General features: G+C 33.4%; 1 protein-coding gene across 2 annotated transcripts; it reads left to right on the top strand.

Annotated features, from left to right (window-relative positions):
- The first annotated feature begins 17,137 nt into the window (after window positions 1–17,137).
- Window positions 17,138–26,070, top strand: LOC123540451 (uncharacterized). Of its 2 annotated transcripts, XM_053526285.1 has the most exons (9): window positions 17,140–17,294; window positions 20,270–20,919; window positions 21,099–21,162; window positions 22,613–22,735; window positions 23,056–23,215; window positions 23,877–23,921; window positions 24,887–25,021; window positions 25,142–25,225; window positions 25,921–26,070. In XM_053526285.1, the coding sequence occupies exons 2-9, from the start codon at window positions 20,292–20,294 to the stop codon at window positions 26,056–26,058; spliced, it is 1,377 nt and encodes a 458-aa protein (XP_053382260.1). In that variant the 5' UTR covers window positions 17,140–17,294; window positions 20,270–20,291; the 3' UTR covers window positions 26,059–26,070. The 2 variants fall into 2 exon arrangements, with proteins under 2 accessions (XP_053382261.1, XP_053382260.1); XM_053526286.1 differs by lacking the exon at window positions 24,887–25,021 and having other exon boundaries at window positions 17,138–17,294.
- Window positions 26,071–27,508: the final 1,438 nt, after the last annotated feature.

Consider the following 27,508-nt stretch of genomic DNA (forward strand, 5'->3'; position numbering starts at 1 on the left):
TTTACTCACGTTATACAATTACGATGCTAGAATATGAATGATTAACATCCAGGTATGTTAAGCACAAAACCATTTTATAGCGATCTATATAAGCTGAAGCTAGAATCTTTCGCGTTTTTGTTAGAACAGAGTTTTTCGCGGCTATTTAATTTCACGGAAATATACTACCCGCGAAAGGCGCTAATTTAAAAAGCGCGAAAACAATTCTAGGTTTGCAGTAATCAATTCATACGTAGATCTTAATTCGAATTAAACACTTTTCTATACTTTTGCAGCGATATATTACTTGATATAACATAATGAAGAACAATGTGTAAACCCCTTGAAGGATTTTCATCAAACTTGAGTCAAATGATTACCTCATCAAGACGATGTGCAGAACTTACGAGTCAGCCATGCCAGCTCAAGGTCAAGGTTACAACATAGGGTTAAATTATGTTTGAGCCTTCCATTTTGTGTCCACTCTGTATCTCCTCAATCTCTTGAAGGATTTTCATCAAACTAGGGTCAAATGATCGCCTCATCAAGAACTCATGAGTCAGCCATGTCAACTCAAAGTCAAGGTCACAACTCAAGGTCAAAGGTTTGAGCTTTGTATCTCCTAAACCCCTTGATAGTCTTGTAAATAAATGTTATAATTGTTTTAGACCCGGCATTGGGTTGTATAGTAAATGTTTAATGGTATTCTGTTAGGAAATATGTTGTTATTGAAGAATCTGAATGATGCCCAGCTGGCATCATTGAGCATTTTGAGTAATTCAAGATGGCGTCCAAGATGGCCGCCAAAATCAGAAAAAAATGTATCAGTAGTGCAAGAAATAACTTACAAATTGTTATTTGCGGATTGATTTTACTTTAAATGTTTCAGACAGATGTATATATCTTTATTTATTGATTAAGTCAATCAAAGATGCCATCTAAGACGGCTGGAATTCAAAATGGTGGCTAAAATGGCCGCTACAATCGCCTTTTTGGCGTATTATATTAACAAATCAAGTATGGTAATCAAATTTGTTGATATTAGTGTTGCAATATGTAATAACTATTTAAATGCAATAATAACTTTATTCATTTGATTATTTAGCTGATCCAAAATTGCTTCCAAGATGGCCGCCACACTTTAAAGAAATAGGAAACAATGCTTAATATTGGTCTTATGACATTGGTCTGTTAGTATAGGTAAAGTCAATCATCAAGAACATTTTAAACACAAGTTTTAAATTATATTTGCTTATTTTACAAAGAATATGGTATGGATTATGTACAATATGGCTGCTATTATTAAGTAATATGAAATGTAAAATCAAAAAGCGTGTTTGTATTCATAAAGGTATGTTAAAATGCGCATTGAAATGAAAATGCCAGGATGATTATGTGAAGTTCTTTTCACTTAAATGCCTAACGCACGTTCTTTGTTCATTGTTGGATTGATCAGCATTGTCCTGTTGACATGTACAAAACATCGTACATGGAAGTCGAGCCTGATTACAGCTGCACCATTATGTTAAACACGGGTTATCACTAGGGCACCAGCATTTTATTATCTTCAGTACTTCCGGTGGTGCCAAAGCTTCAGTAGGTGCTACTGATACAGGAACCAGTGTCTTCATTACCTCTTTCCTACGCCAAGAATATTCACATGGGTCCATATTTGATGCGAAGAGCATGCTTCCATGTACAGGCCTGTAAATGTTTTATGTTTTCAACAAATGCGTCTTTTGTCGGTGCTAATGAAGCCAGTACTGGCAGAGTTTTGCTGGACTTGCCAACTTTGGTTGCCCATAGAATTTGTCGCATTACAGACATGTCGTTTGAAGTTTGCTGGTTATAAGAGGCTGATACAAACCTTTTTGATTCAGTTATTATAATGTTATTGATGTCAGCTGACAAACCTTTTTGATTCAGTTATTATAATGTTATTGTTGTCAGCTGTGATATCACCCAAGGATTGTAAGCTTGCAACATCTTGATCACCTTTGAATTGCCAATGCCAAAGTAGCCTGCCACAGTGTCACACCCAGAGTCAGCATGGAATGCTAGTAAATCTCACACAATTCCATAATGTTTCTGTGCTGTGTCTGTTGTATGTCAATAACAACTCTTTCTCTCACAGGAGATCTCATAATCAAAAGTATAGGTATTTCTAACACCACATAATAGCGATTTAAAAGATATTATATTTTTATAGGGAATACTTATGTATCTATTACATTAAAAAGATAATGTAAAAATCAGTCACATGTCTCTCCGATTTCAGAATGTGTAACTAAAAACAAAATCGTAGTTTATACACTTGCAGCCGCTACCTGCATGATTGCACCTTCGAAACATTTAAAGCCTTCCATAAATACTAAAGTGACCTCATAAATTGCTTTGAAATACACAGAACAAGTCCCTAGGAGTGAAATATTTCAAATATCCCCGGCAATTTCAGCTGCCAAACGAAGTGATAAAAACCAGGAAGACGTCTGCTATCCGGAATGAAATCACCGGGGATAACTGAAATATTTCGTTCGTAGAGAAATGTAATGTGTTTTTCAAAGCAATTTATGGGGTCACTTTAGTATTTATGGAAGACTTTAAATGTTTCGAAGGTGCAATCATGCAGGTAGCGGCTGCAAGTGTATAAACTCCGATTTTGAAATGTTCTACAAGTTTGCCAAGTAGCTTCCCCTAGCGTTACGCTCGCTTAGTTCACCTTTTCAGTGTATATGATACTGTGACCGGATTTTTTCTCATCCTTTTTTTTTTTCGTTTGACTAACATATGAAAGGTTAATTGTGCGAAAAAAGGGATTTTTTGTATTAAACAAAAAAAATAAAAATAAAAAGATAAACACTGGACCCGTGCCTGTGGTGTGACACTGGCAGGCTACTATGGCATTGACAAATCAGAGGTGATCAAGATGGTGCAAGCTGGTTATCTCTTAAAATCCATGGGTGATATAAAACTGACATCGATGACATTATAATAACTGAATCAAAAAGGTTTGTATCAGCCTCTTATGGCAAACCAACTTCAAACGGCATGTCTGTAGCGCGACAAATTCTATGGGAAGCCAAAGTTGGCAAGTCCAACAAACCCTGCCAGTACTGGTTTCATTGGCACCGACAAAAGAAGCATTTGTTTAAAACATAAAAAATGCACATTTACAGGCCTGTGCATGGATCATGCTCTTCATGCATACACACCAAATATAAACCCATGTGAATATGGTTGACGTAGGAAAGAGGTAATGAAGACACTGGTTCCTGTATCAGTAGCACCCACTGTAGCTTTGACACCATCCGAAGTACTGAAGATAATAATGTGCTGGTGCTCGAGTGACAACCTATGTTTAACAAAATGGTGCAGATGTAATCAGGCTCGACTTCCATGTATGATGTTTTGTACATTTCGACAGGACAATGCTTGCGTTAGTGGTTATGTGCATTTCGACAGGACAATGCTTGCGTTAGTGGTTATGTGAAAAGAACTTCACATAATTATTCTGGCATTTTCATTTCAATGCGCATTTTAATGTGTCTTTATGAATACAAACACGATGTTTGATTTTATATTTAATGTTACTTAATAAGCCATATTGTACAACATATTCTTTGTAAAATAAGCAAATATAAATAAAAACATGTATTTAGAATGTTCTTGATGATTGATTTTATATATACTAACAGACCAATGAAATAAGATCAATATTCAGCATTGTTACCAACTTTTTTCAAGTTTGGCGGCCATCTTGGAAGCCATTTTGGATCAGCTGAATAGTCAAATGATTAAAATTATTATTTCATTTAAATAGTTATTACATATTGCAACACTTATATCAACAAATATGATTACCACCTTGATAAGATAATACAATACGCCAAAAAAGGCAATTGTGACAGCCATTTAAGCCGCCATTTTGAATTCCAGCCGTCCTAGATAGCATCTTAAATTGACTAAATCAATAGGTAAAGATATGTACATGATTGTGTTTGAAACATTTAAAGAACAATCAATCAACAAATAGCAATTTGTAAGTTATTTCTTGCACCACTGATATATTTTTTTCTGATTTGGCGGCCATCTTGGATGCCATCTTGAATTTCTCAAAATGCTCAATGATGCCAGCTGGGCATCATTCAGATTCTTCTATAACAACATATTCCCTAACAGAATACCATTAAACATTTACTATACAATCCAATGCCAGGTCATTTTTAGGATTGACAGGACTATGAAGGATTTTCATGAAACTTGGGTCAAATTATCACCTCATCAAGACAATGTGCAGAATTCATGAGTCAGCCATGTCAGTTCAAGGTCAAGGCCACAGCTCAAGGTCAAAGGTTTACCCTTTCACCATCCATAACAGTGGCGGGGGATTAAGCTGCCTTTCAGACTGCCTTGTTAAAAGTGGCATGTGAGATAATGTTTTGACACGAACTAATGCAAGTTGATCCCGATAAGGTAAAATATCCGGAAAGAAGGTGTGTTGTGTGTGTGTTTGAGGGGGAGAGGGGGTGGGGGTACTCGTCCGAAAATACTTTTTAACTGATGAATGAACATTTGCGCATATTTGAAACGATTTCCTTACTAAATTTCATTTTTGGGGTGTTTTACGTGTCAAAGATACATTATTTTACTATATAAATTAATTAGAAAAAAATGTATGATTGTTTAATGTTGTTATTCCAGGGTTTCTGGAAGCGACAGAGAACGAAAAGCTATACAGTCCGTCCATTGGTGCGATGAAAGTACCTGTACCATTGCTATACACCTTTCCTACATTCAGGTCAGCAGTAAATTTAATCGCTTGGCCTTCATCAAGAGAGTGCACTTCCTGACGCAAACGGGAGTTAAATGCATCTGTAACAGTAATAAATATTTAAAGATATATTAGACCCAAATTTTATATTTGAAAATATAATCAATTACTAAATATGTTCGTAGTTTATGATAATACAAACAAACTCATGTGTATGTCTATTTGCCTAACATTTGGTTTATACTCCTACGTAATAAATGCACAGCTAAACTAAGGATAAATACACCACTCTGATATTTAAGATTTAAGATATTTTTCTTTTAACAGTAGACTGTCACTGGTTAACATTTAATTATGTATGTAAGTATTTAAATCAAATACAGATAAAATATCATACGTATTAAATATCTAACTGAATAATGGACTTTGGATATCTTTAAAAACATCTATTTGTTAGTAGCAGCTTATAATGTAGCGTGTTTTTTTTCTGCAGAACCTTCATTAAATCTAAATGATTTCTTGAAAGCAAGCAGATGTGCATCACATATATTTCTAGTCAAAATGCTGTATTGCTCTCATATATACCAGAAATGTTGCTAAATTCTACTTAGTGCTGCTCTATGAAAGGAGGAGGTTATGTTTTTTTTTATATCATTAAACAATGATTCATAGCACTCTGGTCATGAACTGAACACGATAAAAATTACAATAAACCTCTTTATGGACAAGAGTAACAAAGCATGTAAAAATAATTATAGAAGTTTTAGGCAGTTTTAAACTAGCAACGAACGTTTATATATTTCAAAATCATCCTAATAACGTAAAGTTATAGAGAGAAAAAAAACTCATTGGCCATATAACATGCACTTAAGCAATATGAAGTGTAAACAGGTGTTCTTTTTGATAGGTAGAGAAAGACTAGGATAGAACTGCGTCATTCTTTGGCCGATCGGTTATTTATTTTGCACAATAATATCCTCTTTCAATATTTACCATTTTTTGTCTCGTGTCCTGATATACTTGTTTTAAAGAATGAAAATGACACACTCTGTCATAAAACGAAGTGGTGGTAATACGGTAGCCAAAAATTCAGCAAAAACTGGCCCTCAATCACATTTCTAAACACAATTTAGGCAAGTTTGAAAAAAAATTAATTTTGACGATTTTAAAACATTGTTTAAGATAGATATATATATGTATATCATATACTTTGTATATCATATACTTTGTTTGACCTCGTATATGCAATGTTGTATTCTATATACAAAGTGTTTAAAATGTCATATGAGGTAATGATACCATCAACTGTAAGCCCATAGGTGAAACAACTGCACGTACTATGCTTGGCTTATGCATTTTTCAATTTCATGTCAGTCCACAACAAAACAAACAAACATAAGAAAACCGCTTTAAAAGAGCAACACTTTTTGGACTTCTCTAAAGTATATGAATAATTTCTGAAGTTTAATTTTTAATCAAAAAATGCATAAAACAAAAGGATTGTTTAAAAATATTTATACACGTTTCCGGTCTACAACCCAAATTCGGGGCCGGCGATGTTGTCAAGGGTTTTAAAAATTCGTTTTTTGAGTTTTAACGCGCGATATAATAAACATACAATAAAATCTTTACTTCTTTTGATCTCAAACACTGGGAATGTTTTTAACGACAAAGATAGAAAGTCAACAAAAACATTCTAAAGGAATTGATCTGATACACAAATTTAAGCATGTTATTTTTGCATTCCGAAATTTTGGGCAAATTTTTTCAAAACAACCTTAGGTGAGCCTTACTCTAAAGCCATTCAAATACTCGCAAGAATGCTGTTTCGATCTTCAAAGAAATGATAGACGAAAAAAAAAATTTAGTTAATGTTATTTTGAAGCTTTGATCCTTGCACCTGTAAGTTTTGTGTCATTTTGCGTCTTTCATTCTTGTAGTATGCATACAGTAATTAGTAAAGGTATTTTTGTCAAGTATAAGTTACAAATAACGAAACTTTCGCGAATACTTAAGATTAAAGTTTAAGTCTAAAAAGCTGTTTTTAGACCTAAAGAAGTGTTGCGTATGTTTACGATTCAGTTTGAATAATTTCTAGCGAAAGCTGAAAAACCAAAACTGTTGTTTAAAATTTTTCCGTTCTTATATTCATAATGATTTAAATTTTTTTTTTCTTTTAGCCTGAGAAAAAAAGAAAATTTCCCCCAACTATGAAACGAAAAAATTTAAAATAAAAAAAACTCCTAACAAAACCTTTTTTTTTCGCCGATATTCCCTTTACGACAGATTTTTCCCAATTTTAAATTTTAAATCGCTATATAAGAATGAACCGAATTATAATGAGCTTTTTCAATTTCAAAATTCTTTCATGGCCGGGTCCAAATTAAAAAAAAAGCCACAAACAGTTCTCATGAAACTTTTAATAGCGATTATCTTTTTAAAAAGATGGAGAGATATTGAATTTTAACCAGGACTGGCATAATCAAATATAAAAAAGACAATAGCAATTTCAGATATACAATGCACTAGTATAATTTTTTTTATATCTTCATTCATCAATTTTTTTTTCTAAATTTTGAGTTTCATTTTTCAGACATCTTATAATAATCATTTGGTATTTTACAACATCATAAACCACATTGGAATACAATTAGAAAATAAAAAGAAAAAATCTTTATTTTTTTAAAGTTCAAATAAAATTTACTTACACATCTTTGTTCCTCTTGAAAGGTAAGCAATGTGCTAGCCTCAGATCTAAGCTGCTGATGGCTTATGGAATGCGGATCGTTTTTTTAAAGGGTTTCTAAATCCTTTTCGATGACTTTTTAAGTTTAATAAGGGTCCATCCCCCCCTTTCAGACACAAGAAGCTTTAAATCCAAGTAAGTATAGACCGCAAGATCCTGTTCGTTGGCGCATATTCCTTTTTTGTTTACCTCCCCCCAAATTCTACCCCTTTCAGGGGTTATAGGTCACGGGGTTGCCCCAATTTTCTTTTTTACCTCCCACCAATTCAGCCCTTTAAATTGGTTGAGTAGTGTTTTATTTAAAATTACTCTAAAAAAGTCATGTACTTTAACAAAAACCTTTTTTTACACATGTTTTTAACTTCTGTCTTTTTGTCTTTTTTTTAATGTTTTTCTGTTTTTTCCCACTTTCTAGCCTAAAGTCAAAATATAAGGGCAATCGGTTTTAAATTCTTTACCATTATATAAAAAATTTTTTTAAAGATCGCACTGTAGAAATTAAAAAACATTTTGATTTTATCAAAATTCGACCTTTTTTCTTTATGAATTTTGCTTATTTTTATGTTGTATCTTACTAAAAATGCCCTAGTATTATAGTTTATATTTTTTTTTTATCGATACTGAAATTTGAAGCAAAACTAGAACTAATAAATTTTTTAAAAAAACGCGAATCCTGGTACGCACGTCAAAATACGCGTTAATTTTTTACCTAAATTTACCTGTTGTTTTTTACGTTGTCTGTCGCGTCTGTATTTTTACTGAACATCACACTACTGGAATTCCTATGGTGGCGTCTTTCTAGTACCTGTTTTCCGGGGCTGGCGTTGTTTTGCCACAAATGTCCCTACCACATATAAATTTTTATCTGACATATAAAATTTTTTTTAGTTTAAAGGGAAAAATTGACACAAACAAAATTTTTTAAAACAAAGCATAAAAAAGTCTTACGAGTTTTTTTGACCTACTCCTAAAGGCCCCTAGGGCCATATTTTAAGAAAAAAAATTCACTAAATAATTCGTTTTTTTAAGAGGTTTGTATTTCGAACACAAAAATGTAGTTCAACCAAAATGGAAACTGCTAATTTCTAATTAATCAAAAGTAATTTTTTTTTTTTTTCTTTAAACTTGTTTACAACTGATTCAGTTTTGCATTACTTTTAACTTTTTTTTTCCAACTTACGGGCATAAAATTTATACTAGCATGCATCTTTGAAATGTCTTATGACTAATGCCAGTGAAAATCAAAAAAGAAAAACTTCCTTGATATTTGTAGCCCCGTTTTGGAAAGCCAATTAACTTCGGGGAACATTAATTTCATTCCTTCTAAAATCAATTTTTTAAATTTTTAAATTCCATTTACATTCCCTTTCTTTAAAAAACGCCCGTGGTTTTGTGGTTCACTCGGGGTAAAAAACAATGGACTTTTTTTAGTTTGTAAAGGGCGGTAGTTTTCACAGTGCTTTAAAAAAATTTTTTTATTACATCCCAAAAATATAAATTTGTAAACCACGAGGTATATTTTTAAACACTACTTTGAAATAACAGTCTAATTTTTGCATATTTTGGGAGTTGTATTCTGGGGAAACACTACACAAATGTTTAATGGGGTCACGATGCTTTTTTTTTTCCCTTTTGGTCACACCCGGGAACTACACATTTACTAAAAACCGAAAATTTTTCCCCCTTTTTTCAAAAGTCGTAAAGGGAAAATGGGTTTTTATCTTTTAAATGCAAAGCTTTTTTTAAAACGAACAAGAGGTACCTGTCCAAATTGTAAAGACTTTGCTGATTTTAGAAACATATTTAAAAGTACATTTATCAATATTTTTGTCTACAGCATACGAAAGACTAGCACAGTTTTCCCCACTCCCGGTAAAATGCAGTTTGATATAAATAATTTAAAAGAACCCACACTAAAAAAACTTTAAGCAATCATACATTTTTTTTCTAATTTTTTATATAAAAAATAATGATCTTTTGACAGTAAAAACCCCCAAAAAAATAAAATTTTTAGTAAGAAATCGCCCAAACCCCAAAAAAGTTTAAACTCATTTAAAAATTTCGGGGCCCCCCCCCCCTCCCCCTCTCCCCCCCAAAACCACACAAAAACACACCTTCTTTAAAAACCGATATTTTCCCTTTTTTCGGGATAATTTTGCATTATTCGTTCAAAAATTACTCACAGCCACTTTTTAAAAAGGGCAGTCAAAAGCCCAGCTAAATCCCCCCCCTTTTTGAAGGGAAAGGGGAAACCTTTTGCCGAGTTTTTGGGCCTTGACCTTGAACTGAAAATGGTGACTCAAATTCTGCACATTGCTTAGAGGTGAAATTTGACCCAATTTTCTGAAAATCCTTCAAGGGGTTTGGGAATACGAGCTCAAACCTTTTGCCCGATTGGACCTTCCTTGGGTGTTGACCTGGCTGACTCATGATTTCTTGATGAGGCATCATTTACCCAAGTTTGAAAAAAAATCCTTAAAGGGGGTTGGGGAATACAGAGGGCACAAAAAAACAAAGGCCAAACATTTAACCCTAATTGTGACCTTGACCTTGGGGGCTGGCTACTCATACGTTCTGACATCGTCTTGATGAGATAATCATTTGACCAAGTTTAAAAAATCCCTTAAAGGGTTTTTAGGGGTCAGGGGACCCAAAAGGGAAGGCCCAACCTTTGCCCCAATTGTGACCTTTGGGCCTTGAGCCGGGGCAGGGCTGACCAAATTTTCTGCCATCGCTTTGATGAGGGATCATTACCAAATTTTAAAAAATTCCTTAAAGGGTTTTAGGAGATATAGAGGGGACACCCAAAATGGAAAGGGCTAAAACTTGACCTTGATTGTGCCCCTTGCCGGGGCCCCAAAAAGGCGCCTCTGAGTTTTTTGCACATCACTTGATGAGGTGACCATTTTCCCCCAAATTTTTTTCATAAAATCTTTCAAGGGGTTTTAGGAGATTGGGGGAAAACACAAAAGTGTTTCGAAGAGGGGCCCAAGGGGGGGACAGAGACCATTCCTAAAAACCCCCCACCACCGTGGTGGGGATTAAAAATGGAGTTCTAAAAAAATTTTTTAAAATGACTAAAATAAAAAATAAAATATGAATAGATTCTTAAAAAAAAATAATTAAGTTTTTCTATTGAGCCGCTTCTGAAGGGTTGAGGAAATTGATGTAATAAAACTATTTGATATTGCATTTTCAATTACTGCATTTTGACATTTTACTAACAAATACTTTTCTAAATGATACACTTTGCTTTATAATTTAAAATGTGTTTGAAAATCTTAGGGGCTTTTTGTTTGTAACAAACTCAGTTCGGTTTAAAACCCGGTTTTGCCAAACTTTCGTTTTTTTTTTTTAAAAAACTGGTTTTGATCTCGAAAAGGGTTTTGTGCCCATTTGGTTTCAAAACCGCTAACCGGGGTTTTGTCAAACCGACCAAACTGCCCCCGGAGGGGGGGGTTTGTTTTCGGTTTTGTTTGTACCCAATTTTATTGCATTCGAGAAAAAATCGGACCGTTTGGACCAAAAAGGAAAGGGTTTTTAAAGAAAAAAAATAAGAATTGGCATTTCTGGGAAAAAAAACCCGGGGAATCTTAATGCTCAGCCGAATTCATTTAAATTTAAATTACTCAAAAATATTCCTTTTTTTTTTTGAGGGCAAACGTTTTTCCCACAAATTTTCTCAAACCCGCGAAAAATCCATTCTTTTCGACCAAGATTTATTCGACCTCCAACGTCCAAAACCCAAATTTACTTTTAAGAAAAATTTTTAATTTTGTAAAGGTCTTTTTCAAAATGATACCATACATAGCAATTTTTTGTATTAAAAAAAATTTCTTTTTGCTAACAAGGGATCACTTCTTGTAGTGTAAGAAACACACTTTCTTTTTTAGGAAAATTCTAGGGTTTAAGTCCTACAAAAAGCCCTATGCCTTTTTCAAAACTTTTTTAGCACATAAACATCATTAATATAAATACATATGCAAAGCATTCCACCGACTAAAAGACAGTTTTAAATTTTAAGAGCAAAATATTTTTGATTTTTTTTCATACAACTACCCAAAATTAAAACCAAACCCCCCAAAAAATTTTTTTTTTTTTTTTACCCTACAAAAAAATTTAAAATAAAATTACTGACCGCTCCCGACCTTTTAACTGTGCTAAAAAGGCCGAAAAACACGCAAAGCAAAAACGTGGGGGACTAACATGGATTTCAAGGGAAAACCAACAAGCCATAAATACCACTTTTTTTTTTTCCCAAAATTGAATCCAAAACGTTCCCCCTGAATAGCCACAAAGCAAAGCAAACAACAACAAAAAAAAAAAGACATTATCAAAAAAAGCGATCATTGTTGCAAAAGTTTACAAAAAAACAATCTAACTTCGGAAACAAGTTTGCCAATTTGTTTCAATTGATAAGCATTGTCCGTAGTGCCTTTATGGGTGCTTTCCCATTAACTCACAGTTCTGTTGGTTTTCTGACTGAGCCTTTTAGCTTACCATTTGTCCCCTCTTCATTGCCCGCAAGTCCAGAAAGGGGGGGAATCCACGAAGGGCATTTTTTCAGGGTTTTCTCGCCTGCATTCCCTGGGAGCTCGGGCTTTTTTGTTGAACAGAGCTTCCATAAAAGCATCTGTGAGAAAAACACTGAGGGGGCTTTTCTTCTTTCCGAGTCTTTAATCATTTGAACGGCCTTCGTGAGTGCTTCAGTCTCTGTCCTTTTAATTGCTGCAGTGTTTTCCTGGGCTGCGTGAGGTAGAGAAATTTTAGTTCACCGAAATACATATAATTATATACAAAGACAATTTATTTAAAAATGTATATCCATGGTTTCTGGGCCCCTTTTAAAAAAACATAAAATTCAAACTATAAGTATTATCTGACAATCGGGGGGTCACGGATGCCACCCCCTCATTTTGCCAGATTTGATGTACAGTGGCATCAGAAAAAATTGTCAGAATTAAATATGTCAACCTTTTTTTTAAGAATCTTAATTAATATTTTATTTAAACAATTTTTTTTGAGGTAAATTTTCACCGCTGGCCTAAAATAAACTGGTTCTTAATCTCCAGCCCAAAAAAATCGAGTAAATGTGTCGTTTTAACCCTTTAGTAGTATAACATTACTATTTTTTGCAATTTAAAATACATCACAACTGTCAAAAATTGCTGAGTGTGTCCCAAAACAAGGGAAAAACAATGATTTCAATTTTGAAGGATCCCGTTACAAAAAAACTTTAAACTCAAATTTTTAGCAAAATTTAAATAAAAAAAGTCGCTGGGTATGGATACGTTAAATGATTAATTCATCTTATCTTTTTGGCCGGATGGGGTTTGGGTGTTTATTTAAAATTTTTCCTTCCCCTGTGTGTGTTCGAAACCTTTTCCAGGGTGTAGAATTTTTTCATGGTGGGGTCTTTAATAATCCGCGACTTAAAGGGCACGGGTTAACCTACGCCCCCCCTGCCTTAAATAAGCTTTAAAGTTTATAAAGACCATACTTCTTCACGGGCATTAAACTTTTCCAAAAACAAACATTTTTATTCACTCAATTGGCTAATGGCTTATGTTTTAGGCAAAAGGCATGACTCAAAAGTCTATGCCATAAATTTTGCCTTGCTAAAAACACATGTTTAAATAGTGTCTCACTGAGGGTAATAAAAAAAACTGATATAGTTGGCCTAAAAAAAAACGCATTTACTCCATTTACAATAAAATGAAACAACATTTTTCAGATTCGTCATTTTTTTCAACAAAAACCCCCTGTTTGTTCAAGAACCATTTTAACAGAAACCCGTTTAAGTTATCATTATTTTTTATCCAAACCAAAACCTAAAACCCAAACCGGATTTTTGCAAACAAAAACGCCCTTAGAATTTCGCGAAGATTTTGAAGGATGTTGCATAATTTACAGCTTATGCAAATCGCGGGACAAATAAAAACTCCTGACATAACCTAAAAAATTTCTTTAAGGGAATATTCTCCTTCAGTTTTATATCTTTTTTTCATTTTAACAATTAGAAGGGTCTGCTTTCTTAGTATTTTTTAAAGCCACTCTTAGCCTACTCTGTTGCGAATAGCAGAAAATTTAAACCCCTCACATTGTTTCTCCATTATAATCAAAAACAACGCTCAAAAGTAAGACAAAACGTTTAATTCGAATTTAGATCAACGTATGAATTTTTTATTACAAAAACAGGTTTTTGTTTGTATTCCAAGAAAGAATATCAACATTTTGAATAGCAAAACATGAAACATTCTCCCGTTGTTTACAAGATTAAAAAACCCGAAAAAGGGATTTATACGAAGAATTCAAAGCGAAAAAATCAATTATATCAATACTTCCCCTTTTTTTATAACACATTTTTTAAAAAAAAAAAGTCTTTTTTTGAAAACAGGATGTAAAGTTTACGAAATGTTATAATTTTGGGCGTTTTTGATAATTAAACCCGTTCATTTTAACAAATATTCCAAAAATAAACCCTTTTTTTGATATTTCTTAAAAAATGTAACTTTGGGAAACTCACAAGCCAATTGTTTTGTCACCAGATTATTTGAAAAATTTTGAAAAGGGTGATAAAATTTATACGTTCTGAACAGATCAAAATATTTTTTACGAATTCAATAGTCCGATGATGACGTCAAAAACAGTTTGCCCAGGGTTTTAGGGGTTACTGAATTTGAGTTTCTATATCCAGATTAACCCCTCTTCTAAAATGTGCAAGGGTTCGGGCCATATTTTAGGGTTTTTTAACACCCGGGGTATATGGGGTATAAGTCCCCCTTTTTAAATTTTTTAAAAAGATTCGTTAAATATTCAAAGCTTTGTTAGCTAACGAAAATTTTAAAAGTACTTTTAACAACTGAAAATTTAACAATTCGTTTGCTAACTAAAACATTTTAAAAAAGCCGTTTAAATTAACATTGTTAAATTTTTCGAAAGTTTTAACAACTGGGCCATTTTGTTTAGTCTTAGAGCAACAGCCAGAAGTGGGTGCCAAATCGTTCAAAAAATCAGGGGAGTGTCGGGCTCATTGGGAAAAATTGAAAGAAAACGCCGGAAAAACACAATCGCCCGATCAAAAAACCTTAACAATAAACGGGAACTGTAACTAAAATATTTTTGCCCAATTACAATGAAAACACGACGTAAAAAATTGTTTTTGAGCGGCAAATTAAAGTGCTGCGCTGCCCCAATTCGTTCTAGTTAGGGGAGGATACAGTTTCAATTTGGAGAAAAATTGAAAGATTACCACGGAGAGAAAAAAAAGAAATATTGATACAGACAACTGTGATCAACCTTTTTTTTTGGCTCTTGCCCAATTTTATTAACAAAAACTATTTACAAGATTGTGATGTGCAAAAGACGGCTTTCTGCAGAATTCTTTCAGTAGTTAAAGACCAATGACGGCTCAGTTGGGGCGAAATTGAAATTTTCCCCGGACTAGTGGGGCCGCTAGCGATTACAAACCTTAGCAAGATCGGGCTTCCCCTACCTAACGTTGTCCCTCATTGCAAAAAAACGAACGTTTTTTGATTCTAATTATATGTGGAGCAATTAGAGGTGTTTTCCTGCCGAATTTTGTTTAGGCAGGGTTAACACTCAACTGGGGAAAATTGAAAAAAAAATCCGGAAAAAAACAAAAACCCACCACGATAAAACAAGCTATAGGGGAAATTTTGACTGCTGTGACTAAAAATATTTTTTTTCAAATTGCAATAAAGCACAAACTTGGAATTTAAACTCACAAACTGCTATTAGAGATGCCCCACAGCAAATTTTTTTTAGTAGTAATACAGGGGGTAAAACAGGGGGACATTCTCGGGTTAAAACAAAAAATAAAATTTCCCTTGACACAGAGGGAACACCGCGAGTTACAAACCTTAGCATACGGGGTTTCGTGAATTTTCGTTTTGGGGGCTCAGTTGCAAAAAAGAAATGAAGGTTTATAAGCGAGTGCAAATTAGAGGGGCTTCGCTGCTAATTCGTTCACTTATAGTGGTCGAATTTTTCAACGGCTTGTAATGTCGTGTGCGTTTCGATTTTTCATTTTTCATGCATATTCTGTTGCTTTTTGTCCACATTGAGACTGTAATCCATCCCTATCTACTAAACATTTCGAATAAAAGAGTGTTATCCAACATATTTTTTTATTTCGCTTTAGATAATTATCTTTCTATTGCGTACATGTAATAGATGTAGAATAGACTAATATCCCGTGCTTATTGAGTGATATTTCAACCGATAAACCTGAAGAATCAACAATTCATTGTGCATAGACATGTCATGCTTTAGATAATGTAGGTAGAGGTCCACTAGACAATGCTCATATATGCTAAATATCTAAGTTCTGTGCATTGCGATTCAAGACAAAAAGATCTTTAAAAGTTTTTTTTTCATACAACTCTCTGAAAAAATAAGTTTGGCCCAGGGTGGGGTCAATTTCAACCCTAACCCTAACCCCTAAACCCCAACCTTAGAGCGGAGTGATTCCGAATATTTCGAATGTTAATAAAAAGTTCATAATTATTCTAGAATCCGTCGCTGCTTGTTTTTGTTGTTTGAAACAATTATCCTCTGTTGCTCACTCACTCCCACAATACCAAGATTATACAAAATGAATATGGGACTGTTTTACAGGTCCAGAATATTTGTGTGATGTGGTCACATAGAAATAAAGTAAAACTCAAACGACGCGAGGTTGGAACAGAGCTATAGCCAGTTGCTAAAGCACTGGCTAATAATGAATCATGGGTTTAGAAAGCGATTTATCTAACTGAGATAAATCGTTTTCTAAATCCAATCTTATTTACATAACCTTACGTTTAGGTTTTTAACATAGTTACTCTGATTTCTTAACACATACTGACTCGTCAGCCGCAATATAAACTATAGGTAAGTTTAATTCCTCTGAGACGAAAATTTTACGGTAGATCACAAAACTGAAACTGTATATTTCATCATTTTGACAAAACTTCAAAATTAATTTGACTTTGTTTTGAATATTGTTACTCTTGTCATGAAAATGTATTTGTTAAACCACTACGGTAGCATAATGGTAGAGGGATCATTTCGCGTGCGAAAGGTCGCAGGTTTGTGCTCTGACAGCAATGTACCAAATACTTAAAAAATAGCTCTTATCGCTCGACGATCAGCATTAAAGGGTAGTTCAAGGACTGGTCAGCCCGGTGACAGTATAATGTGACTGGGCGGGGTATCCTATCACGGCGCGTATACCAGTTCAGCAGCACTATAAATTGATCATTGTGCTCACTGCTACAAGTAGAAACCGTCGCTTATATGCTTGAAAAAAAAAGTGTTAAAAACGCTAAACACGAACACATGCGCATGCGCACGCACACATATGAGATAACTCTTGAAACTATCTAAATTTTATATGATTATGTTCCTTCCTCCACAACACATCAGAGCTAACAGGAAACTTTACTAAAACAAATTTGAAACACATTTCTAAAGAAAGTAACATTTCGTTTTAAAATTGCAATTTATGTTATACAGGCCACTGATCAGGTAAAAGGGCATGTGACAAAGCGTACATCTATATCCAAATTTAACTTCCTCTTGTAAACCTAGCTATCATAGCTTTTTGTGTAGGTTATTTATTTAACGAAGCGGATATGTTAAACACTCTTATCTGTATACACACTTAACATAAATATGATTCATTCCTGGACCCAATCAGGAAGAGTTAAATGTATTTTATGTCTACATGTGAAATATTATACTTTTTTACGTTGTAAGTTTTAGTGTTTCATCAGGTATCGGATATCTAACCAGGTATTTTTTCATATGTTTTCTTTACTTTTAAACAATTTTACGTATTTATTATGAAAATGTCTGCAAAAGATGTTTCAGGGAAAGAATGACAATGTAAACATATTTATAATTATACATATTTATGGATACTTTGCTACAGTATGTCGATACGCATTTTTCAATGCGCGATACATACATTTCTACGATTAGGTTTAGTAAAAAAAGATAACCAGTGCGCATCAGTCAATAAAATAGATTATTTTTGGATACATGCTTTAAATATATGAAAGATTTAGCTGACTAACTTACTGTTTTTGCAGAGCCACATAAACAGTTAAATGCCATGTATAGCAGTCGTTTATTAAATAAAACTTCAGCATTTAATGGTACAGTGTACTCTACATTTGTACTGTCTGTAGTTATATACGTATTTGGTGGAAACATTTTATTTTAAGTACTGTTTGTACACCGTACATGTTTCATTTATATAAACATGTTATTTTTATGTTTAAATAGACACTATAAAGTTACTGTACATATTTTCAAATATGATTTTGGAACTAGCATATCTTTAATCTATCTTTACTTATTAATGGACTGAATGTCATTCTCAGCAGCTGAAAGATAGATAGATAGATAGATAGATAGATAGATGGCTGGATGGATGGATGGATGGATGAATAGATGGATGGATGTGTGTGTGTGTGTGGGTGGATTGGTGGGTGGGTGTGTGGGTGGATGGATGGATGGATTGGTGGGTGGGTGTGTGGGTGGATGGATGGATAAAATAACGGATAGGTAGGTGGGTGGGTGAAATTATGGATGGATGCATGCATGGGTGGGATTTTGGGTGGGTGGGGTGGGTGGATGGATGGATGGATGGATGGATAAATGGATGGATGGATGGGCGGTGGGTAGGTAGAATATGCATACGAACACATTGTAATTAAAAACTTTTAATTCTAAATTCTAGGTAGATGTTAGAACATTTGGACACATTGAAATAAAATACACTTGAATTTACATTTTACAGTTTATTTTATCTCGCTTATTAACTTGCCTGGGATGATTCGTTGTCATAACTTTGTTATACAAAAATGTAGCAGGTAAATAGGGCGTTTATTATAGCATATGAGGAGATAACCAATCGAATAATGGTAAACTGTAACACTCCCATGTGTAATAAACGGAAGTGAATTACCGTTTAAGATCACTTCGACCTAGATTTATTTACTAGCGTTTAGTGAATACTGGTTTAATTGAAAATACTCCCTTGGAAAAAAAGTCTTAATTTTCAAAGGTTTGTTGAAGAAAAGGGTTAGATTCAATTCTGATCATTTTATTATTTTGATCATGCAGTCATCTTATCTTTATTTCGATAGTTTTGACAAACTCTTAAACGCGAACCATTATGAAAGTGTAAATAATCGGAAATTGCTAATAAAGCTGATAAGTAAGTTTATTATTCACCTCTTTTTCTTAGCAACCGTCCAAAATATTGCCGTAATGGATACACTATATTCCGTTATCAGTTTAGAGGATGCGACAACGTTGATTCGAATCTCCATATTTAAAGCCGTTGATCGATAAAAGTATCCGCATTAATATCAGAAGCATGTTCCCTTTGATTGCTTCTCTTGAAAAACACAGAATGAAATTATTATTTTACATTGTCCTGTCAACACGGGATATATTTGGACTCATACACATCCGAAAAATAGTGCTGTTGAATGAGTACTCGCCCTTTTACATCGCTGTGTAATACAGAACAGTATTCAATAACCTAATAATATTGCTTGTATGATTAAATCTTCCCTTAATACAAAGGTGAGTATCCTTATTCATAATGTAGAGATAGACCCTAACATTTTCATTGATAGAAATACATTAAATAAAGTCTAGAAATTGATTTCCAAGTCCTTGAAATTAACAAAAATGATTTCACAAATGTTCAATGTATGATAGTTTTGCTAATATCAATAACAGAAATTTTAATATTTAATTCAAAGTTGTGATCCGCAAAGAATGTCAACTCTTGCCTTGGGCTAGTACTTTAAAGCAGAGATATTTATTAGTTTACTTCCCTTGCAATTACACAATAAAGTAGAAAACGAAAATGGTTTAAAACACAATATTATACATTTTTGCACAACAAAATCGTTTAGGATTTATTACTATGTGTCTGATTTACCCCTGAATCACTGGTTCCTATGATTTTGTCAACTTACTTATGGTAAAAATTAACTTTTAACAAGCCGATAATAAAATGAAATACCAGTAAGTATTTTATAGTGCAGATAATACAGTTTTGCTTGTATCAAAATGTCACAATAGAAGCACTTTTTGTAATACAGAACACCTGGTAGGATTAGTAAAGGTGCAATTATATTGATCTCTTATTCCTATGCCTACATAATGAAAATGTATTACTATTCAGGGAAATTACTTTAGTTTTATGTTTGTTGTACAACCATGCGTGATGTGAAGTCATACATTTGGGGTTCCACACACGGTTCTAAATGATTTATTTATATCTTTGAACTGCAATATCATAAAAACTCAGTGAAGTGAAAAAAAAATATTTGTAAAAGTTTGATGACAGGGATAATCGTAGAAGTAACATGTACATATATAGTGCATACACCATAAAAAAATACATTTTAAATCAAAATAAATAAACAAATCATTTGGCCGTACGTTAGAGGTAATTTTAGGCCAATGGATATTATCTTAGGAAGTTAAGACAGCCGATGCTTCAAATGAGTACTTAAGTGAGAAGTTTATTATTGTGGTTATCTAAACATTATGCTCTCTAAATATCCTTGTCAGACAGTATTTAGCAAGTTATCTGCATGCCTGAGAATTCTAGAGAATTTCGTTTTCTTTTTCTTTTTTTAACATTACTTTTTGTATCAGAATAATATGAGAACTTTGATTGAATCTTTGACATTCATATCAAATTATTTTCAAAAAGACTTTAATATTAATGATTGCAGATTTTGACATGATAAATTAGCAATGGCAGCATCCGACAGTGAGAGATATTTGAGGTACTTACTCCTGTTAGGAGAAGGTGGACTGCTTGTTTTGCGAGGCATAGTGCTTAAAGAAGCATCCAAGAGAAGACAATCATTACATGCCATACTTGAAAACAACAGAGCTATGCTGTCTAGTAAAATAAGCAACCAGCAACAATGTCGGCACATATATCCAACAGCATCCTCTGTGGATGCCGACCTTTCGACATGGGATATAAATCTTCTGGGAATAGTTATAATGCATGTTTTTGGCAACACCCTGGACCAGACAGAAGTAAATGGAGTGAAAGAAATACACGACAGTAGAATTGACATATCAGAAAATGAATCATGCGTGTGTTTAGAGGAGTTGGAGTATCGCAAGAAAAGGCTGCAACTTTCTTTAACACTTTTAAACTTAGCGGCCGAGACAGATTTCAATATCCATTATATGTGTCTGGAAATCATTTCTACTTCCGGAGCCGCACCATACAGCATACACGCTTTGATCCAGAAACTTGCGGATCTTCGTGAATTTCAGAGTGAAATGATAGAAACCCTTTACACACAGCTAGATATGGTCATCAAAGAGGAAGATTGTATGAATGCAGATTCAAACAATGAGAGAGGTAATTAAGTATGATATTTAGGACATTTGTTTTCTCCATTTTTTTTTCAATAAAGGATTTAAATGTATATATCATTTATATATCAAGTAAATAATTTCCACATTTGTTATGCAAACTTTATTCCTTGTATAGATGACATTTTTACCGTTTACTTTATCTTTTATTTCTTTTAACATTAGATAGCGATGGCAACATATTTACACACACACTTGGAGAAAGAATGACTGATCTGCACACTGAGAGGTATAAACAGGTTTTATCCAGGCATTTTATCATTAGTATAACGTAAAATGCTTCTTTTATTTATTTATTTTTTTTTTTTTGAAATATCAATATTTGTTCTATGTAACTTGTTAGAGACTAAGTCAGTAAGACAAACGTTTCTATATTTGAAGCGATGTCAGTGTAACAATATTAGTTACGGTAACAGGGTGACCAACCCAAGTGACTTTTTGATATCGCTCAAACGAGGCAAACCGCTTGATTTATGAAACATTTTTGTTTGTTATTTCCTTGAATGATCTACTTGGCGGATTTTCTAATCATATTAAAAAGCTCCGAAAATAGAAAAAACGAGTGCTTTCCTTTGCAAAAATGTCAATACTGTTTCCAAACACGTCGTCCAAATTCTAGTGTGTACGTTAACTATGACAAAAATACTTGGCTTTGAAGTATTGTAATTTCGAGAGTATTATGACATGTTAAGTTTTTCCTTGTTTGGCAGTTTACGATAATCATAAGATTAACTCCAGCACATAGAAATTAAGTGTTTAAAATATCAATCTTTCAAACCATGTTTTTAGTTGACTATAACAGAAATATTGACGTTCTTGAGATTTATTTAATAAGTAGATTAATTGTTAATTTCGTAAATATAATGTATAAGAATAACTATAAATTATGAAAAACAACTGATTTTTTTAAGATTAAATTCTATAATAAATAAAAAGAGAACAATATTTTTGCGAACAAACTGTACTTTATTTAAACTTACTTGACTTTCTTAACTATACACTGTTCACTATGTAAAGTTATTGATGCATCACATGTGGGAATGCTACAGATATACATGTATAAGTCACCTTTCAGTTTTATTAAAGTTGGCACTTGGTTCTTCAAGTACATTTACATGTCTGTATGGTTCTGTTATAAGTGATGGCAGATATGTTTTTTTCTTTTTAATGATTTCACAGTATTTGCTTCTCTCACTACCATACATGTAAACATTTGAATGTTATCTGAGTTACAAACAGGTGATGTAAAAATGTGTATGTGACTATCAAAGTATTTAATGAATAAAAAAGTCTTGGTTAGTTTACATTTAGGAACACCCTGTAGTTATATTTTTGTTTAAAAGTTCTGTTCCCCCCTTGCATCAACTCAATAGTTACAGAAAATGTGTATAATTGATATCTACAAATGCTGACCAAATATTGTTTTGATGCACGGGGGAACAATGTTGAATAAAGACAAATAGCTTTAATAGCAGGGTACGTAATTCTACTTAGAGCAAAAATTACCGTTCTACGAAACAAATAGTAGTATGTACTTTGATGGTATTTGTAATAAGGTTTTTATTTCTGTGTGGTTTATTTTTTTCAATCTTGGAGTTGGAAAATTCATATAGAAAGTGACCGACGTCCTTGGTCAAATGTGAACACTAAAGAAGACTTGATTTTGTTTTAATTTCCAGATGGTATTTTGGACCTTTAACTAGGGAAGAAACAAATGAAATCTTTGACCATGTAGATGCAGATGGTATATTTCTCATACGTGATTGTCAGTCGAACCCTGGGAATTTAGTTCTCAGTGTTAAGTACGAAAGTTTTACATTTTTAACATAGATAGTTTACAAGCTTTTCTTTCCCGTTCTAACATTAGAGCTAAGACGTTTTTAAAATATATTGTCCAAACAGACGTTTATAAAATATATTTTTTTCAAATGAATGAAATAACGACAACTTATAGTGTTGGCATGCGTTTAAATCATAACATTAGAGAGGTCTTGAAACAGCCAAACAATCTAATAATGGATTTAGTTAATGTACGATTAGAAACCTGTACAACGGATGGATCTTTTTAAATATATTTCATTTCAGTTGATGCAGTTTTCATGAATACAAGATTTTTTTTCAGGGAGGCCGGAAAAGTGAGTCAATACTTTATCCGTCGTGTACCTGTAGACGGGCATATCAAGTTCCATATTGGAGAGGGAGATAAATCCTATGACAGCGTAGCCGATATTGTTGACTTCTACTCCACACACTACTTAAATAAGACTCCTCTCACAAAACCGGTAAGCAGACACACGTTTGATTAAATGTTTCTCTCATTATGTGTTAACATATATTCAATGGTCCATTAAGTGTTTTCTAAAATAAAGCATATACACCTGGTTTATTCAATACCAAGTATTAGTTGTTAATTATTGCTTTAGGAAATCTTTGAAAAAACGAATACAAATCATGGCGTAATGAAAAAAAAAACATGCAAAAATGAAGCTGCAATAAATACATTTTTAAAACGCCCTGTAACAATTGCACTTGTGTTAAAGAAAAGAAGGAGCATATAAGATTATGTGCTATTATTATTTACATTTATATTGTGACTTATTTAAATTTCAAACCTTATCATGCTGGACGCAATCGATTCTGCCTTTTCGACCAGTGTAGATCATAATCAGCCTGATCACGGTCTGCACTGTTCGCCATTCAGTTAGTATATTCTTGGAAAGCACTCCTCTTAACAGTTAATGGTACTGTCCAAATTGGAAGACGGACAAGTTCATTATAGGAATTTAGCTCAGAAAGGGTTAGCATACCAAAAAAGGTTAAGTCCATTTGTGATGTTTCATAGTTTAGGTACATATCTCAAGACAACTATACTCTAGTGAAATATTGGCATTCGAGATCTTTAAATAATTGAAATCTGATCTCTGCCTCTTTTGAAATTTTCAGGCTCCAAGACAGAAATTTGTCACAAAGTCCGACTTTGAAGGCAATGTAAGTTAAACATTTCCTTAAACTTATTGCAACTGCTCTAATTTGGTCACCTGTTCTTTTTAGTCTGAATTGTATCTTCCAGATATGACCCTGTAGGAATGTTTAAATCAAAAAGCTTTCAAACACGGTATAGTTATTAGAAGCGGGTCAAAATAAATACAGTTTTTTACCTAAACACAATACACTGCATATTTACAGATTTACGAAATGGGATAAATATAACTGGTGAATTTTCCCTGATTGTATTTTTGTCCAGTAATCATAATTTAAAAATGATTATATCAAACGTTCATAACTTTATCTAACTGACAAATAAAATCAAGCTATAGATATTTGCGACGGTTATAAAGTAGACATATAGACCGTGAAAAAACAAACATTTCACATTCAGATTACTTAACATAACGTTTTTCAATTCAAAAGATGGTTTAAGTTTCAATCTTGATATTTTACGTAGCAATTTCAAAGATCAGAACATAATCAACAGTGCCTTGTTCAACAGTCTCTTTAGTTACTTGCTAAATATAATATTAAGTAGATATTTACCCATTGTTACAGAGAAACATTTTACATTTTGTGTGACTAAACTAAAAGAAATGTGATAACCATATGTTAGTAAAGATTTGATTTTCTTTTATCCAAACATTGTGCTCTATACATATATCCTATATACCCTCACATAGAAATAGGGGTTTGATTAAAAATTGGATGCTACGTTGTGCGGTTAGACGGAACGTGTCTAAAACACATTGGGATTTCTTCTAATCCGTGAATTGAGCTAGCGATTTTGTGATGATATGCAAGAAGTTCCTTTATGGTTTATACACGTCTAAACGCACAAAAATGGCATTCAGTCCTTTCATTTACATTTTTATAGTAGCTTGCTGCAAAAAAAATTAGATTGCTAGTTTCTTTTTGAATGAAAGAAAGATAGAATGAGTCCATCACTTTTAAAATATTTACAGAATCCGAAAGATTTGTCGTTTAAGAAAGGTGACATTCTGGAAATTATTTCAAAGGAGGAGGACAGATGGTGGTATGCTAGGGACTCTGATGGCAGAATTGGAATAGTACCCGTACTTTATCTTACACATTTACAGGTAAAATAATTAATGTTACTAAAGTTCTAGTATAGCGGGTGTATGGCGATTTATCGTCGGGTCTAAAGCAATTTATTGTATCAAAGTCTTCCCACAGAAATGATTGTTATTGCATTGCAGGATGGAGAAGAAGCCTCCGGACAAAAGGAGAAGCCTGCTGTAGCACCAAAACCACGTAAAGAGACACCTAGAGATGCATCACCAGTGAGTGTATAATATGGCTTGCAATTTTATCCTATTTTGTGTCATATTTACTTCTGTAGACTTTCTTGCAAGGTATTCGATTCCTTTGGATTTTGGAAGTCTCGCAGAAAGTGTCTAAATTTAAAAATGTGATACATTTATTATTTAGATTACAATAATTGTTAGCAACAAATCATCAACTATTGGCATGTTCTTGAATTTCATCTGCATTAAAACATAGAAAAAAAAAACCATTAGATTTACAGTGATGAAACTGATAACTTATTTCTCCCATGTGATTTGGGTTCTCGGCAGATTACTGGACAGGTAGTCCTTCATGAGTCAGATAGTGTTTACAAAAATACAGACAATTAGAACTGTTCAACTCGAACAAACAATTAGCTAGAGCTGAAACACACAAATTTTGAATATTATTGAATGTTTATTTCTTTTTCTTCCTCGCGATCTGGTGAAATACTTTATTCGATTCAGTGTTATTGATATTTCTTATCATTTTACAATGGTGAGAGCCCCACTTAAGCCGATGATAGAGATGGAACGAAGTTGTATGTTTGTTAGCCAATTATTCATCAAGCCTATAATATTTGTTTTGCTATGCTTCTTTGGTTCAAAAGGACCTTCTAATCAATTTGGCTGCAGTAACTGTAATTGAACAGTTATAATCTAGTTGTCATGTTAAATTCCTCTCATTTCAGCCACCGTCAGTCCCAAAGCGGTTACCGTCAAAGGCTGTAGTAACTAAGGCAAGGATTTCTAACCCTTACGACAAGACTCAGCTAACACTGCATGTAAGTAATGTTTGTTGTATGATGTACATCTTATGTAATGTCTGATGTAATGTTGATTAAAGGAGTACAGTACTTTGTCGTTGAATAACACCATTGTTCAGAATTAAGCTGTAAAGTACACGGGGGCGCAGCTTGACTGATATGAAAATATCTGGACGATAAACAATGCTTTAATTCAAGAAATTATTAGTGCACGATAATATATCACTTTTTTTCATGTTTGAAACAGATGTCATAATCAATGTTTTGTCGTGTATTTAAGGCACGTGTCGTGCCAAATGTTACATATTTTTTCCTTATTTTGGGACTGAGTAGTCGATAATGTTATATCATAATTCCTTTATTTGAAGCTGATGTTAAGTCATTCTTATATACTAATCAGTATTATTTGAAACTACTACTGGTATTACAAATTAACACTGACACATATAGTTAAAAACAAAATTAGCATTCTTATCCGTATTGTTCATAATCTGTATTTTACCTGTACCTTGATTTATTCCAAATCATATTCATGGCCCATTTGTAATTTGTTTCAGAAGACAGATAGTAGTATTTTTAAAGCAAAGATCATTGGAGCAATAGATAGATAGATAAAAGCATTTTAATCAAGCGTAATTGGAGCAAGGTCTGGTTTAATCCAGTCGAGCCTGTCAGAACAACCGGGCCATTGTCTCATTATTAAGTGTCATCACATTACCTTAATCTAACTAGACTGGTTACATGTATGTCGATAATTATTTTGATGTTTTTTACTTCAGGGTGAGGGTGATGTTTGCAAATGGACAATGGCTTGGAGAGTGCAGGGGAAAAACAGGAATGTTTCCTTACAGACATGTGACATTTCTTGACGATATGTGATTAGAAAAAATAATCTATGAAACATAACATATACGAAACAAATTATTTAGGTAAAAACTACCAAAATCCTAAAATGATTGTTGATTTATGTCGTGCGTGATGTGAATGTATATTTCCAAATGCAGAGTGGAAAGTGTATCTATGTGCAATATTGTGTCCTATGCAAACAATTCATTCATCATATTCAGTTGGATTTTTCTACAGTAACATAACTCTTGTAAAAAGCCATTTGTCTAAACTATATCTCCCACAGCACTGTGTGGTGGGAGACATATTGATTCACTCCTGTCTGTCTGTCCTGCTGTCTGTCGTTCTGTCTGTCCGTCCGTAGGTCCGATCTTCACCAAACTTGAACTTGATGACAGTGTTTGCCAATAAGTCCCCGGCAAAGTGATAACTAGCCAAATCGGCCCAGGCAATTTGAACTTACAGCCAATTGCTCAATACTGCTGCATCTTGCTGTTATAAATCAGAATGGATACATTGGGAAACAACGATGTTCCTAACAGAACACCATAGATTTGGCCTAGCAAAACACCATAAGTATTGAAAGTTATCCAGATGTGCTCGTGGAAATGTTTGGAATATTCAGTATATATTAGACTTGCCATAGATTAATTGTATTCATTTTTGT

This window comes from Mercenaria mercenaria, chromosome 16, assembly GCF_021730395.1.
Source record: "Mercenaria mercenaria strain notata chromosome 16, MADL_Memer_1, whole genome shotgun sequence".
Classification (NCBI taxonomy): Eukaryota; Metazoa; Mollusca; class Bivalvia; order Venerida; family Veneridae; genus Mercenaria; species Mercenaria mercenaria.

Bases quoted from the DNA above. Each gene is read 5' to 3' on its own strand.
- LOC123540451 (XM_053526285.1), top strand. From the start codon at position 20,292: ATGGCAGCATCCGACAGTGAGAGATATTTGAGGTACTTACTCCTGTTA. The intron at 20,920-21,098 runs GTAATTAAGTAT...TTTTAACATTAG, and splicing joins AGATTCAAACAATGAGAGAG to ATAGCGATGGCAACATATTT. The intron at 23,922-24,886 runs GTAAGTTAAACA...AAATATTTACAG, and splicing joins AGTCCGACTTTGAAGGCAAT to AATCCGAAAGATTTGTCGTT.